This window comes from Fistularia commersonii, chromosome 16, assembly GCF_037954325.1.
Source record: "Fistularia commersonii isolate RoL2024-O1a breed Wild chromosome 16, RoL_Fcom_v1.0, whole genome shotgun sequence".
NCBI lineage: Eukaryota > Metazoa > Chordata > Actinopteri > Syngnathiformes > Fistulariidae > Fistularia > Fistularia commersonii.
Genome location: NC_141299.1, coordinates 1,612,504 through 1,626,898, shown reverse-complemented (window position 1 = coordinate 1,626,898; position 14,395 = coordinate 1,612,504). Strand labels below are relative to the sequence as shown.

General features: G+C 47.0%; 1 protein-coding gene across 3 annotated transcripts in view; it reads left to right on the top strand.

Annotated features, from left to right (window-relative positions):
* lrp8 (low density lipoprotein receptor-related protein 8, apolipoprotein e receptor) overlaps positions 1–14,395 on the top strand; it is a 195,939-nt gene that overhangs the window by 132,532 nt on the left and 49,012 nt on the right. For all 3 annotated transcript variants that reach the window (XM_086162051.1, XM_086162053.1, XM_086162050.1), the window contains exons 5-7: positions 2,230–2,604; positions 8,719–8,841; positions 11,905–12,027. In XM_086162051.1, coding sequence (XP_086018177.1) covers positions 2,230–2,604; positions 8,719–8,841; positions 11,905–12,027 — 621 coding nt within the window. The remainder of the gene's footprint in view (positions 1–2,229; positions 2,605–8,718; positions 8,842–11,904; positions 12,028–14,395) is intronic.

Genomic DNA, 14,395 nt, shown 5'->3' with positions numbered 1-14,395 from the left:
AATTCGTCGTCTCGGTGTTCTTTTGCTGCAAGGACGCCGTGGAGCAGCGGATCTGCTGCTTTCTCGCTTCGCCTCGGTCTGAAGTTACTTCCAACCCCGAGGCGCACAGCCAGGAACTTCTTCTCACCAGAGGCCGGAACAGAACACCCATCTTGCTAATGCTAACAAAAGCACACACACACACACACACACACACACACACACACACACACACACTATCAGCTGCTTTAAATGGCATGAAGGATCCTCTGAGAAGTAAACAAGAATGAATAACTACACATAACAAGTACTAATAATTTAAACAAGTGCTTTTTTTAACCACTAAATAACTCGGTCTAATTGTTTGCATTAGCGCCTTCCGTGACCCTCCTACGTGCCCCTGTTTTTGTTTACGCGTTCTCGTTAATTAAATCGCTCGGCAAGGAGATGATTACCGCGCTAGCAGCCGTGGCTAGCGGGGAATCCGATAGGCCATTATCATAATGAGTCCCCTCGGCGCCGGTGAGAGGAAGAGAGCTAAGTGCTTATTCCGGTCGCCGCGGTGAGGAGAGCAACGACAAAGCACAAGTGATTTTTTTTTTATTATTTGAACAAAACTCATGATTCAAATGGATCCGTCCAACCTGGCCGGCGTGAGATAAAGTCACCACTGGGATTAGCGGTAATAACAACGTACGCAGATAGACACATCGCATATATGGTGAACTAAAAATGAATTATGCATCATCCCGTCGTCTTTCAGAGCCTTTTACTTGTCCCTGAAAAGCTGCCTAGGCGGTGATACACACCCAGACACCACACACACACACACCCACACACACACACACACACACTAGTGACGTGTGGTGAGGTTCATGGCTGGTGAGGCACGCCTACCATGAGGCAGGAGACCTGCGTGCCTCACTTTGCGGCTCTCTGCAATGTTTTAAGAAACTAGTAACACACATGCAGTTGTTGACAAATTGGAAATATATTTCTTGAGCAAAAGTGTTTAATCATTTTTGTTGGGTTCCAAGGTTACGCATCTGTGTGCAGCTCCTTTCACGTCAGTCGTTCACCAGTGAGCCTGATTGAGCAGGAAAATTATTTCAGCCGGGTTAGGCTTAGGGTTATGCGGATCATGAGGCCTTGTGAGGCTGAGCTTAAGAGTAGCTCACCGCCAGCGCTTCGGCTCCAGTTTGTTTGTCTACAGTGGGTACCTCCACACCGATCCCTCTCCTGCATGTCATTCGTTGCTTCACGGTGGATCTTCCCCTCTGAGATAAGATCCATTGTCTCTGTTTCATTCCTGAGTCCAGAATTGAGCGTCCCCAACTTCTTCCCACCTTGGTATATGCTAGCCGCCTGTCCCAGACTAGGATTCCTCCACGCCCAGAATTCGACGCTTCTCTACGCACCAGTTCTGAGTTCCCGGGGGTCGGCCCTTCGCCACTTCCTGGTTCCCAGGACTCCAGTGACTTGACCCAAGAAACAACCTCGACCCCACACAGACCCTCCATTTATCTTCCTTGTAAAATAAACCCTTTAAAACGCCTTACCTCCAGAGTGTCCTTGAGTTTAGGTCAGGCATCACCGCCGAATTCATGAATTTTAATCGCGACATACAGAGACAGCAGTAGGGTGTTACTGCAGAGCATGCCAGCAGTCAGCCGTTGTTGAGGCTCAACAGTCTGCTGCCTCACCACACGTCTCTTCTCAGTCATTGAACAGTAAATGTGAAAATCCAGCCATTTTGAATAAAAACAAAACTGAATTTAAATGAAAGCTCACTAAGAGATAAACATCTTTTTTATTTGACTTTCTTTGCAAGATTGGCAAGTGAGGCAGGGCCTCTCCTGACTGCACCTCACTGACACACACCCATTGCTGTTGTTGCTCCATCACACACTCCTAACATACCATAAACACGTTTATGAACTAGTGTGATTGCAGATTTATACTATAGACTCGAGGCAATGCTCTTTAATAATCCCCCATTCCACTTCTGTGTATTTTTTTAGCCCTTATGTGCTTATTAACGCAATGTTGAAACTAAAGATGGAGATACTGCATCCGTCCCCGCTCCCGCCGGGATTCAGAAATATATGCAGTGATAATTGTATATTTCCTCTGATCTCCTCCCACGCGTATGCCTCGTCTGGAAACATTTTCTGTCGGCCTCCTCACACAACCGCTACCCGCTGATGTTTTCAACTCGCCCCTTGTGTTTTTGTTTTGTGTCCCCTGTAGACGCCAAGGCCTGCCCTTCCACTGACTTCCAGTGCCGCAACGGGAAGTGCGTGTCACCGATATTTGTGTGCGACGGCGACGACGACTGCGGCGACGGCAGCGACGAGGAGAAGTGCTCGGCGCCGACCTGCGGCCAGCACGAGTTTCGCTGCAACGACTCGGAGTGCATCCCCGCGCTGTGGAGCTGCGACGGCGACCCCGACTGCAAGGACAAGTCGGACGAGTCCATGGAGCGCTGCAGCCGCAGGACGGAACCGCAGAAGCCGCGCTGCCCGGCCGGGGAGTTCCAGTGCGGCAGCGGCGAATGCGTCCGCATGAGCTGGAAATGTGACGGCGACGCCGACTGCAAGGATAAATCTGACGAAGCCAACTGCCGTGAGTAAAGTCCCAGTGTCTTTAGATTATTGCCGACTGCAACAGCTCCAGAACCTGTTCAGGAATGACGCTGTTTCTTGGTGTGTTGGTTCAGCTCCTGCTCCAAGGCAGGGTCTAGTACAGTGGTTCTTAACCTTTTTGGAGGTACTGAACCCCACCTGTTTTACATGCGCATTCACCGAACCCTTCTTTATTGGATCGAGGATCGTTTCGTTGATGGGTACAAAGAACAGGCAGAGTGGCCTTTTCATCGAATCTGGCTCCCTTCACCTTGAATTCAGCAAGCGCTATGTTCTTGTAGTTCCCATCTCCATGCAGCTGAAGGAAGCCTTCCCTTAGTTTTGCCGGTGCTGGACTAGAATTGCTCATCTTGTCATTCCAAATCATGCGGTTAGGACATCGATTCCAATCACGTTCCGTCATACATGTGAATCCGTATCGTACGTATTCTTCCGACCGCTTTCTTTTTTTGCCCGACATAATTAGTATGAAGGGATTCAAATATTAAATAAGAAATCACATGATGTACCATCACGACAGTCACAAGTTACTACAACTGAGCGCGCCAAAATCCCTGCAGCACGGATAGGCCGAGCTATGTAGCGTGATCACCTGCGGCCGGTGATGTCATCACCAATGTGTGTCTTGACCTCCGCCGAACCCCTGAGACTGACCCACCGAACCCCTGGGGTTCGATCGAACCCAGGTTAAGAACCACTGGTCTAGTGCATTAGGGGTTTGGTGAAACTCGTAACCTGCGCCCATTACCAGATACCTCTTGCAGAGCGCCATTTTTAAACTCTTTTGTGGTTTCTCATAATGGACAGAAGCAGGGAGGAATGGGCTGACAGGAGGTCCAAGGTCTTCTGGCCTGTTGCGCCTCAGAGGAGTTTCCAAGGCTCGTAGAGGAACATCTACATTTTGGCCAGAATAAGTGGATTTGGCTAATAGCCAACAGGGTTCCTCAGACGACAACCCCTTCAACAAACTGATAGTCCATGGTTGTTATTCGATGAACGCCACCTCTGTGGTGCCCGTGTCGTCTTCCTCTTTGGGAAGTGGTTTGTTTTCGATTGTGGACCTTTAGGTGCGCTTCACACTACCGAGGTCCCTCACTCCCTGTGGGAATGCAAAACTAGAGGGTTCCCCTGGAGGAGGCTACTTCCTGGAACCAAATTGGAGATGGACTCGTTGGAACTTTTCTATCTGAAAGCAGCCGATGAGAACATTTGTTTGCTTCCTGAAACTCATATAATTCCTCCATGCAGCACCAACATGACATAGTTGACACACTTTCTCTTTAAGAGGAACACGCATGGAGCAGTTGGACGCAAATCCATGACAACAAGTTGGCTCTCTGGAGGGTCGTCCCATTTTGAGCATGTCTCAGCTGCACCTGCTCGGCGAGCTGCAGAAAAACAAACATTTACAGTTTTCACCGAGAGACAAGAACGTGTCAGCCAGTCGTGATGCGGCGGTGCTTTCGTGTATCTCCATCTAAAACAACATACCGCCTTCAAAAGGCGTAGCTACCAGATCCAAACCGTGTTGTGATTTAAGTGAAGATCAATGCTAACTTTATCACGTGTTGCCGCGCAACTGCAGGATCCAGACGGAAGAGCTGTGCGTGGGAGGTGAAGGTCCTTCAGCTAGCCGGAGCACCATCTGGTCTCATCCTCTCCCTCACACCACTCGTGTGGAGATGACAGCGGCGGCACAACATAAGGATGAGGACTTAGCCAGGGAAGGTGTACCTGCACGTATCGGAGATCGCGCGCTATGTAGCTTAGCTGAGAGGCCGTGTCTAATTGGCGCAGATGTTACAACGCGTTTGATCCACAGGAGCAGCCGTGTTTGTTGTTGTTGCCGGAGAGAAGATACACGCTAGTGTAGATGTTTTGTGCCATATTTTTGCACTATAAGGCTCTAGTAAAATCCTTAAATGTTCTCAAAAATCAGATGTTATAATCCACTGCGCCTTCCGTATGAATTCTTGCGCTTACTGACCTCCAACCAATTTCATGCAGTACACTGCGCTCAAACATCTGTCAAAATCTTTTTAGACCAACTTTGGTAAGCGACCAAGCCGCTCCGCTTGACTGATTGTCGGGTCGTTCCCACCTGATACAGGACGCCGTGTCTAAGTCGGTCCTTGGTTCACTATGGGTTGCAACCCCAGACGACGTTAGACAACTGAAATACAATGTTGTTCCAACCTCACACTCGCTATCGCTGGCAACCATAAAACCAAGCAGAGAACACAACGTTGTTCGCTTACCTCCGCTACTTTTTGTAAAAGCGGTACGTGCCGTGCTTTGACAGAATATTATTCTGCATTACGCAAAGTCTGTCGTTGCCCTATTGACTGAGTTGGGATGGAGCAAGCGAGCAAGTGAGCAGTTGTGGCTAAGGAGGAAGCATGGTAGCGAGGCAGGTTGCTAAAGAAAGAGTTAGCTTTTGGATCAGCTATATAGTTTTGTTGCTGGTAGCTAGCTTGTTGTTTGTTTTAACTAGCTTCCCTACAGCCTGGATTGGGCTTCTTGGCTTGTTTTTACCTCCCATTTTGGCACGAGGGGCAGAAACACCTTGTCCTGTGTATTAATGAAGGAGGACCCCAAAAAATGGCACCTGCTGACGAAGCGGAATTCATATTCAAGGCTGTCAGTCAGGCAGTAGATGATGGGAACCGAGCAGTCGCCAATGAATTCAACATGAATGAATCAATGGTATGGAAGTGGAGGAAGCAAGCAGATGAACTGCACAAAGTAAAGAAAAGCAAACGAGGGAACAAAGCGAGATGAATAAAAATTGACGAAAGTGATGTTTTTTTTTTGTTTGATATACCATATGTTTTATCACTTGCCTTATAACCCAGCACGCCTTATGTATGAAAATAAACCCCTTCATTGATATTGCGCTTTATAACACAGCGCGCCTGATGGTCGGCATAATACGGTTCGGTGATACACTACTTGTCCTAGAAAAGCAATTTTATCAGTTTACATTTCCAAAGTGATGCTAAAAGGGGATAAACTGTCTGAATATCCAGTGGGTCTTTAAAACTCACTCCACATACTGACCCTCTGTTATATCCACTGTCTTATTGAACTCTGGTTTACGACACATAATGGCGCAGAAGTTCGCGCTTCCACCACAGCCAGAAGGTCCCTGCTTGGATTCCCAAGGGGTTCCTCTCTGTTTGGAGTCTCCATGTTCTCCCTGTGTCTGCGTGGGGTTCCTCGGGGTTTTCCAGGTTCGTCCCGCAGTCCAAACACATGCAGAAGGTTCATAGAGACCCTGCATTGTCCAGACATGTGAATGAGAGGGTGAGTGGTTGGACATCTCTACATTTGGCCCTCTGATTGGTCCAGAGGGAACCTGCCTCTTGTCCAATGACTGCTGGGATAGGCTTTAACATCCTGTGCAGGGATGAGTGAATTTCCATTTTTCTTTTTACTTTTTTGGGCATTAATTCTAAAATCCTGTGGTGGCAGTTCCCCTTTGTGTTCTGCTAAATCCAAGCCAAAGGCCTTCAGACAAGTTTTAAAATGTCCTTGATTTCAACAACTTTTTGCTGGGAGAAAGAAAGAAAAAAGCTGAATGTGTAAGCTCAGGTTTTCAAACCAGACAAATATAAAGTGAGGAGAAAATGACTTTTTTTTTTTTCACGGATCTCTCGACAATAACAGCAAGATTGGAAACAGCTCCGTGATTATTTCTGTTTCATTATTGGTACTTTATATTTTACAAGTTAAATCAAAGTCTGCTCTCCTTCCTGTGGACACACTCAGAATATGGATGAAGTGAAGAGTAGACATGGTGTCTGGTTTGGAGACGCTGGAGATAAGACAGAAGGAAGGGCTGAAAATGTGAAGGAACAGTACTTTGTGGATGTTATGCAGATGAAGTCACACTGAGAAGGTTTAGACTTGGAGTTCTTGAGGAAAGCTGGACTTGAATTTCTTCTCTTGAAGACCTTTCATTCCTCATCCCAGAAGCTTCTTCAGTAGTTCCACAACTAAAGAAGCCTTTCAGATAAGAGGTGAAACATCTTCAAGTGAAGAATTCAAGTCCACCTGCCAAGACAGGAAGATTTCAACAACAATACATCATGACCTGGATGACTGAGAAGCTCCACAGACATGTTAGACAGAAGACGGACGGTGAAGGTCTGGGTAGAAGGATGCTGAGGTTGGAGCTGCAAGGCAGGAGATCTAGAGGAAGACCAGAGAGGGGGTTATGGATGATGGGGAAGACCACCTTCAGCTCCACACTCAAAACAAACCATCAAAGAAGAAGATGGACCATGGAGGTGAAGCTGCCACAGCATTCATGGAATAATAACCATGGACTATCAGATGGTTGGAGTGTTATCTTCTCCCTGCACTGCTTCACCATGTAAAGAACCCTGACTCCATCCTTACTCTGGCCAAAATGTAGATGTTCCTCTTCAATCCCTGGAAACCCCTCCGAAGTGTAGCGGACCAGAAGAGCTTGGACCTCTTGGTCACTCCATTTCTCTCTCCTTCTGTCCATTTTGTCCCAAGAAAACATCTGAGCAGCGACCAGGAGAGGTTTTTGAATGGTGCTCCTCAGCTCAAAAGAAGTATCTGGTAATGTGTGTGTCTTCTGAGTAGGAGCTAAGATGGTCCAGGAACAAAAGTTCCCTGGTCCTTCTGTTGTCCCAGTGCTCCAAGAAGCCTCATTCCTGAAATGTTCTAGCAAAAACTTCTTCCAGTGCCACGGAGGTTCACAAAGATGAGGAACGGAGCCAGATGAATCCCGTCAAAATCTCTGCAGACGCCGATTCATTATTGGGATTTTTCATCCCGGGGATTAATCATAATTAGCTGAGCTCAGACACCAGCTCACAGAATCTGCACTCTATAACGACGGTCCTGATTTGTCGTAAAACGCTCGTCCTAAAAACATTCTCGCCCGAGGGTCGGAAATGCGTCTTTCGACCCGAACGTGGCGTTTTTTTGGTCGTCGTGGAAGTTCAAACGGTGTTTTGTTCGAGAAACCCCGAAACAGTGATCGTGCGCTCGTTATCTCGGTCATCCATCATGCTCCCCGACGGGGCTGAAAGTTTAAAAAGAGAAGTGATTGAACGAACCTGCCGAAAAACAAACGCCGGCGCCTGCTTGCGAGACGCGGCGCTTTGGGGTGATCCATCAAACGACTGCCGTTAATCGGAGTAAATCCACATTGGTTGATTTCGCTCCTTCTGGAGCCAAAAAGGTTGGATTCCCAAAGGAGGTCTTCTTGTGTGGAGCCTCCATGTTCTCCCCGTGTCTGCGTGGGGTTCCTCAGGGATCTTCAGGTTCCTCCCACAGTCCAAACACATCTAGAAGGTTCACTGGAGACCCTACATTGTCCATATGTGTGAATGGTTGGATGTCTCCATATGTGAGATCGGCTACAGTGACCCTGACTGCAGGAAAAGGCACTATTGTGAATGAATGAATGAATGAATGAATGAATGAATGAATGAATGAATGAACGAACAGTAGAAAAACTGGACCAACTAATCCATTGAAGACCAGAGAGAGGGCAAAGTTCCCCCAACTGTCGTGTGCTGAATCCTGCAAGAGAATTTGAACTCAAACATTTGTCTGTCACCCATTTCCCAATAACAGCATCGCTTTCCAAAAAAAATATTACATGTACTTGTAAATACATATGTATATATGTTGCATGCATTTTTATAAATTTTTACATACCTTTAACTTTTTAGAATAGAAGGTCTTCGAGTTCTAATCTTTCAAAAAAAAGCTATTTCCCCCCCTGGGGAAATCAATTAAGTATATTGGCAAAAGTTCTAATCACACCAATAATCATCGGTATTGATAACGCTGAATTTTAGGGTGTCTTACTTTCTCGCCTAAATATTGTATGGAGATGCTGCCAGGGAGCTTGCCGGCTCCATGGACGCAAGTTTTAATAGGGAATAAAATGGGTAGTCTGCCATGATTAGTCGCTACATAAAGGCTTTTTTTTAGACATGGACAGAATGAGATTGAGGGACGTATGGGTGCAAATGTGGACTGAAGATGACCGCTAGTCTTACTGCTGTGTCCCTTTGACGAGCTCGGTTTTGTTGGTGTCCCGCAGCCCTGCTCACCTGCAGGCCCGACGAGTTCCAGTGTGGCGACGGCTCCTGCATCCACGGCACCAAGCAGTGCAATAAGGTCCACGACTGTCCGGACTACAGCGACGAGGCCGGCTGCGTCAACAGTAGGTATCGCCTCTGACGTCGCTCAGGACAGTTACAGCAAACGGCCAAGAGTGAGAAGGTGTCCTTTAAAATGGAAAGATGCATGCTCATCACGGCTAATTATACTAGCCTCTGTTAGCTTCGGTCTAAAATCATTTGCAACTTGAAGTTTCCAATGTGTTTTTGCATGCGGGGAACTTGTGCAAGATGCTAACTGCTAAACAAGGTTTCTGTTCTCTGTTGTGATAGTATTACTATGTAGCGCTAACAGTTGCATGCTAATTCCTGCATTGATGCAATAATAGCTTTAGTATTTATAAAATAAATAATGGTGGACGCCTGGAGAGATGCTGCAGTTGGTGGAGTCCCTGGAATGGGTTTATTTTTCTCACTCTCGAGGCAGCACAATACACTATGAGTCACTCTGAAAGTCAAGCTGGGGTACGATCAGCAGCTCAGATAATGTTCTACTTTTCCTGGAGAGTATGCACCGGCCCCTGACCCCCGGATGGATCCGACCCAGCCGGATGCACTGCAGTTTCCACTCTAGTGCATCTTCTCCATTCTGACCTATACAGAAGCAACTCTCATAATGAGGTCCTTATATATGTTATTCTGTCAGTTACCTTTCTGCTACATATTCATCTTCTTCTTTTTCCTTTGGGATTTTCCCTTCAGGGGTCTCCACAGCAAATCAACCTTCGCCATCTAACCCTATTCTCTGGATCCCTTTCTCTCTCACCTTCATATCCTCTCCTACTACATCCATCAATCTTCTCTTTGGTCTTCCTCTAGACCTCCTGCCTGGTAGCTCCACCTTCAGCAACCTTCTGCCCAGATCTTCATCATGGTTTGGACATGAACAGAGGAGTGTTCATGTCCAAACCGTCTCAGTCATCACTCTGTCTTGGTCATACATGTCCTGTACCCCTGTGACATATTCTTCTTTTCCTTTGGGCTTTTCCCTTCAGGGGTCTCCACAGTGAATCAACCTTCTCCCTCCAACACTGTTTTCTGGATCCTCCTCTGTCAAACCAACAAACTTTCTATCCTCTGTCACTAAGTCCATCAATCTTCTCTTTAATCTTTCTCTAGACCTCCAATTCTTGCATCCGTCTACAGATATATTCACTATCCCTCATCTGTTCCTGACCCATCCATCTCAGTCTGACTCCATCTCCAAAACATTTAACATGTGCCGTCCCTCTGTTGGACTCATTCTGATCCTATCCGTTCTCGTCACTCCCAAAGAGAACCTCAACATGTTCATGTATGTGACCTCCAGCTCTGCCTCCTGTCTTTTGGTCATTGTCGCTGCTTGTAGACCATCTCACCACTGTCTCCTCCACCTTTCCTTTCATTCCGGCTGAATGTTTTCTATCTCTTCGCATCCCTGACACTTTTCTCCCCCCATTCCAGCCTGCTTGAACCCGTCTCTTCACCTCTTTTCCACACTCTCCTACTCTCTGAACCTTAAGTACTTGAAATCCTCCAACTTCTTGATCTCCACTCCCTGTAGCCTCATCGTTCTTCCTGGGTTCCTCTCATTCACACACATATATCCTGTCTTGCTACAACTAACCTTCATTCCTCACCTTTCCAGTGCATACCTGTACCTCTCTAGATTTTCCTCAACCTGTTCCCTGCTCTCACGACACATCACAATTTAATCTGCAAACATGGTCCAATGAGATTCCTGTCTGACCTCATGTGTCAGCCTGCCCATCACCACTGCAAACAAGAAGGGTCTCAGAGCTGATCTCTGACAAAGTCTCAACACCACTTTGAATTTCTCTGTTACACCAACAGCCCACCTCACCACTGTCTCACTAGCTAGCATACATGTCCTGTTCCAGTCTATCATACTTCTCTGTTTATTACATATTCATATATATACTTGTTCAAAAATTTGCTTTCCATTTGCCCGTATACTAAGACACCTCAGACATATCGTCTACTGACTTAATCCCATTCATGAAACCCCGAGCTGAAGCAGTCACCTCCCACCTTCTCCGCACACGCAGACCTGTCTGGACCTGCAGGAGACGACCGTATGAATAATTCATGCGTCCCGTTGAGGGCAAACACTGTCAGCTTCTCTGCCGATTGCCTGCTAGAGCTGCGCGTTCGAGCGCCGACATTCATGGCAGCGTTTACGAGACGTCACGTTTCTTTTATCGGCCACATCATTTTACACACGGAAGGTGCCAGGGAGCTAATCTCACCATAGATTATGAAGTTGGACATTTCTACACAATTGAAGAGAGAATGATTGCGATGGTCTGCGCTTGGAGAACAACTTCTTTACCTTGTGGTTTCAAAGCGTTCTGCTCTGGATTGCGTTTACACACCCAGGCTGCATGCTGGGCACTAACCAGACAATCTGGAACATCTGGGGGTTCAGAGTCCTGCAGGCAGGAGGAATCAGGGATGGAACCACCAACTTCGCAATTGGGGGCTTAGCCCCGGCCAATCACCTGCCTCCGTCTCACCCTCTCTCCACCCTCTTCTTTGAACTTTCCCTCTCTCCATCCATAAACCTCCTCACTTGTCTTCCTCTCAACCCTCCAACCTCAGCATCCTTCTACTCAAATCTTGTCCCTCCCTCCTCTGTCCATGTCCAAACCATCACAGTGTGACTTGATCTCCATGAACATCTACCATGCACTGTCCTGATTCTCTCCATCCTCCTCACTCAAAGAGGAACCTCCATAACTTCACCTCTGCTGCCTCCTGTCTTCTCCACCTTTGCTTTCACTCTGACTGATACTCATGCACACGTTCCTCCCCCTCAGAGGACCTCCCTTTTCCTTTCCTCCTGGCTGATGTTCTTTTTACCACCCGTCCAACCTGCTTTCACCAATTCCTCCAATTCTTCTCCACCCTTTCCAGTGCTCTGGACTGCAGACCCTCAGTGCTTGAACCTCTCCACCTGCTCCTTTCTTCCACCTGATATTCTAAACTCCTCCAGAACATCTAACAAGCACTGTCCCTCTGACTTTGTAAATGCTGTGTATTCCATCCTTAACACAGGAAGTGGTTAGGTTTGAGATGATGTGTAAAACTCCACGTTGTTCCAACAGCGACCAAGTGCGACGGACCGAGACATTTCCGCTGTAAGAACGGGGAGTGTATCGACAGCAGCAAGGTGTGTGACAACGTGAAGGACTGCAAGGACTGGTCTGATGAGCCCATGAAGGAGTGCGGTAAGAACACCTCCATCATACACACTCAAAGATATTCATTGGATTTTTTTTTTTATTTTTACCACCACCTCGGGTGTATTTACATAGCACACGCACACACACAGACACACACATACACACTTGAAAATGCGGGTGGTCACTCTTCCTCGTGAAAAGGAGCTTCATTTGATCAAAGCGGTGCAAATCAGGACATTTCTCAGCTGCCTTGTTACGATCAAAGAGCCGAGCGACTCTGCCCTCTGGTGCCTTCTCAGCCGCCGGATCGTGACCGGACTGCGCTACCCATAAGGAACCACAGTGATTATCCACGCGCCGTGGATAATTACCACTTAGCCGGCTTCAGTCACGGATTTCACGTCACAATCAATGAAATCCAGCTGCAAAAACAGCCAGGCGTTGAAGGGAAAACACATACACACACTCACCGGTTAATAAAGTCTATTAAATAGACGGAGCTGATGGTATTGCTGTTGGAGTCATTTGTGTTGCATCAGTGACATCCCATGCAAGGGCACGTAGGAGCAGGAGTTTCTCCAGGAGTAGGGATGCCGCCGCGTCCTCGGGCCGATCTGGAGTTTAGAAGCCAGACTTTCCCGATCTCCAACCTGATGGCCGATAGAGTTTATATCCCCAAACCTCATTGGGACCAAAGAAGCCCCTGGGATGAGGGCTGAAACGTCTTCAAGTGATCAAATTCGAGTCCAGTTGCCACGACAAGAAGATTTCTACAAGAACTTGGAAAGATTTGTTTGAAGTCTAAGCTCCACCTGCTGCCCTTTTGATTTAATCGCACAGCCAAGCCGATCTTCTCCGCAGTATACTTATTCATATTAAAAAAGAAATTCTCAAACAAGCCTCAATTTAAGTAGTCGAATGATTGAATCTCAGATCTTCTCCGCCCCGAGGTAATCCCGCAATTTTAATAAAACTAAATTCAAGATCCTTTTTATACACCGATTTCCTCCAGACTGGTAAACGGGAGCGCGGAGGTCTATTTGAAGATTAATTTAAGTAGGTTTATATGTATATCTTCTTCTTTTCATTTCGGCTTTTCCCTTCAGGGGTCGCCACAGTGGCTCAACCTTCTCCGTCTAACCCTATTCTCTGTAGTCTCCTCTCTAACACCAACTACCTTCATATCCTCTCTCACTACATCCATAAATCTTCTCTTTGGTCTTCCTCTAGACCTCCCGCCTGGCAGTTGCACCTTCAACCACCTGTCTACCAAGATCTTCACCAAGCTTTGGACATGAACAAAGGAGTGTTCATGTTCAAACCATCTCAGTCGTCACTTTGTCTCAATCATACATGTCCTGCCCCCCTCTGACTTCTTTTCCTTTGGGCTCTTCTCTTCAGGGGTCTCCACAGTAAATCCACCTTCTCCATCTAATGCTGTTTTCTGGATACTCCTCTCTCATGACGTCCATCAATCTTCTCTTTGGTCTTCCTGTAGATCTCCAATTCCAGCATCCATCCACCAATATATTCACTATCCCTCGACCCAACCACCTCAGTCTGGCTTTTCTGATCTTCTCTCCAAAACATCTAACATATGCCGTCCCGCTGATGGATTCATTCCTGATCCTGTCCATCCTGGTCACTCCTAAAGAGAACCTCAACATCTTCATCACTGCGACCTCCAGCTTTTCCTCCTGTCTTTTGGTCATTGTCACTATTTTTAGGCCACATCACTCTCCTCCACTTTTCCTTTCATTCTGGCTGATATCCCCTATATCTTCGTACCCCTGACACTTTTATCCACCCATTCCAACCTGCTTGAACCTGGTTATAACCCAAAGTACTTGAAATCCTCCAACTTCTTGATCTCCACTCCCTGTAGCCTCCACGTTCCTCCTGGATTCCTCTCATTCACACACATTCACTCTGTCTTGCTGTAACTAACCTTCATTCCTCCAGGTTTACATGTGTGTGTGTACATATATATGTATATGTATAAAATACCCAAGTAGGGCGGTGCAGTGGTTTGCACCCTCTTCTCAAGGCCAGAAGGTCCCTGCTTGGCTGGCCATTCCATCACCTTCCGTTTGGTGCTTATTCATGAAACCGGAGGGGAGTTCTTTCATCCGTTCATCCTCGCTGTAGCGGTTAGCTTGCTGAAATGACCCTTATGCAGTCTGAAGGTGTGACCAGTTTGTCGTGGAGGAGCATCAAAAGCTCAGAGGGATTACGACTGTCCGTTCCAAATTCACCAGCTATGAGTCCTTTACGGCTGCAGTACCTTCACGGTCCTTCAGGGCTCAAATCCAAAGCGCCGCAACAAACGTGGAGTTACAAGCACCGTCGAACCCGACAGCGTCGTATCTCAAAAATGTTTTCTATTTATTATCAAGATTCCATCTCCTGCTCT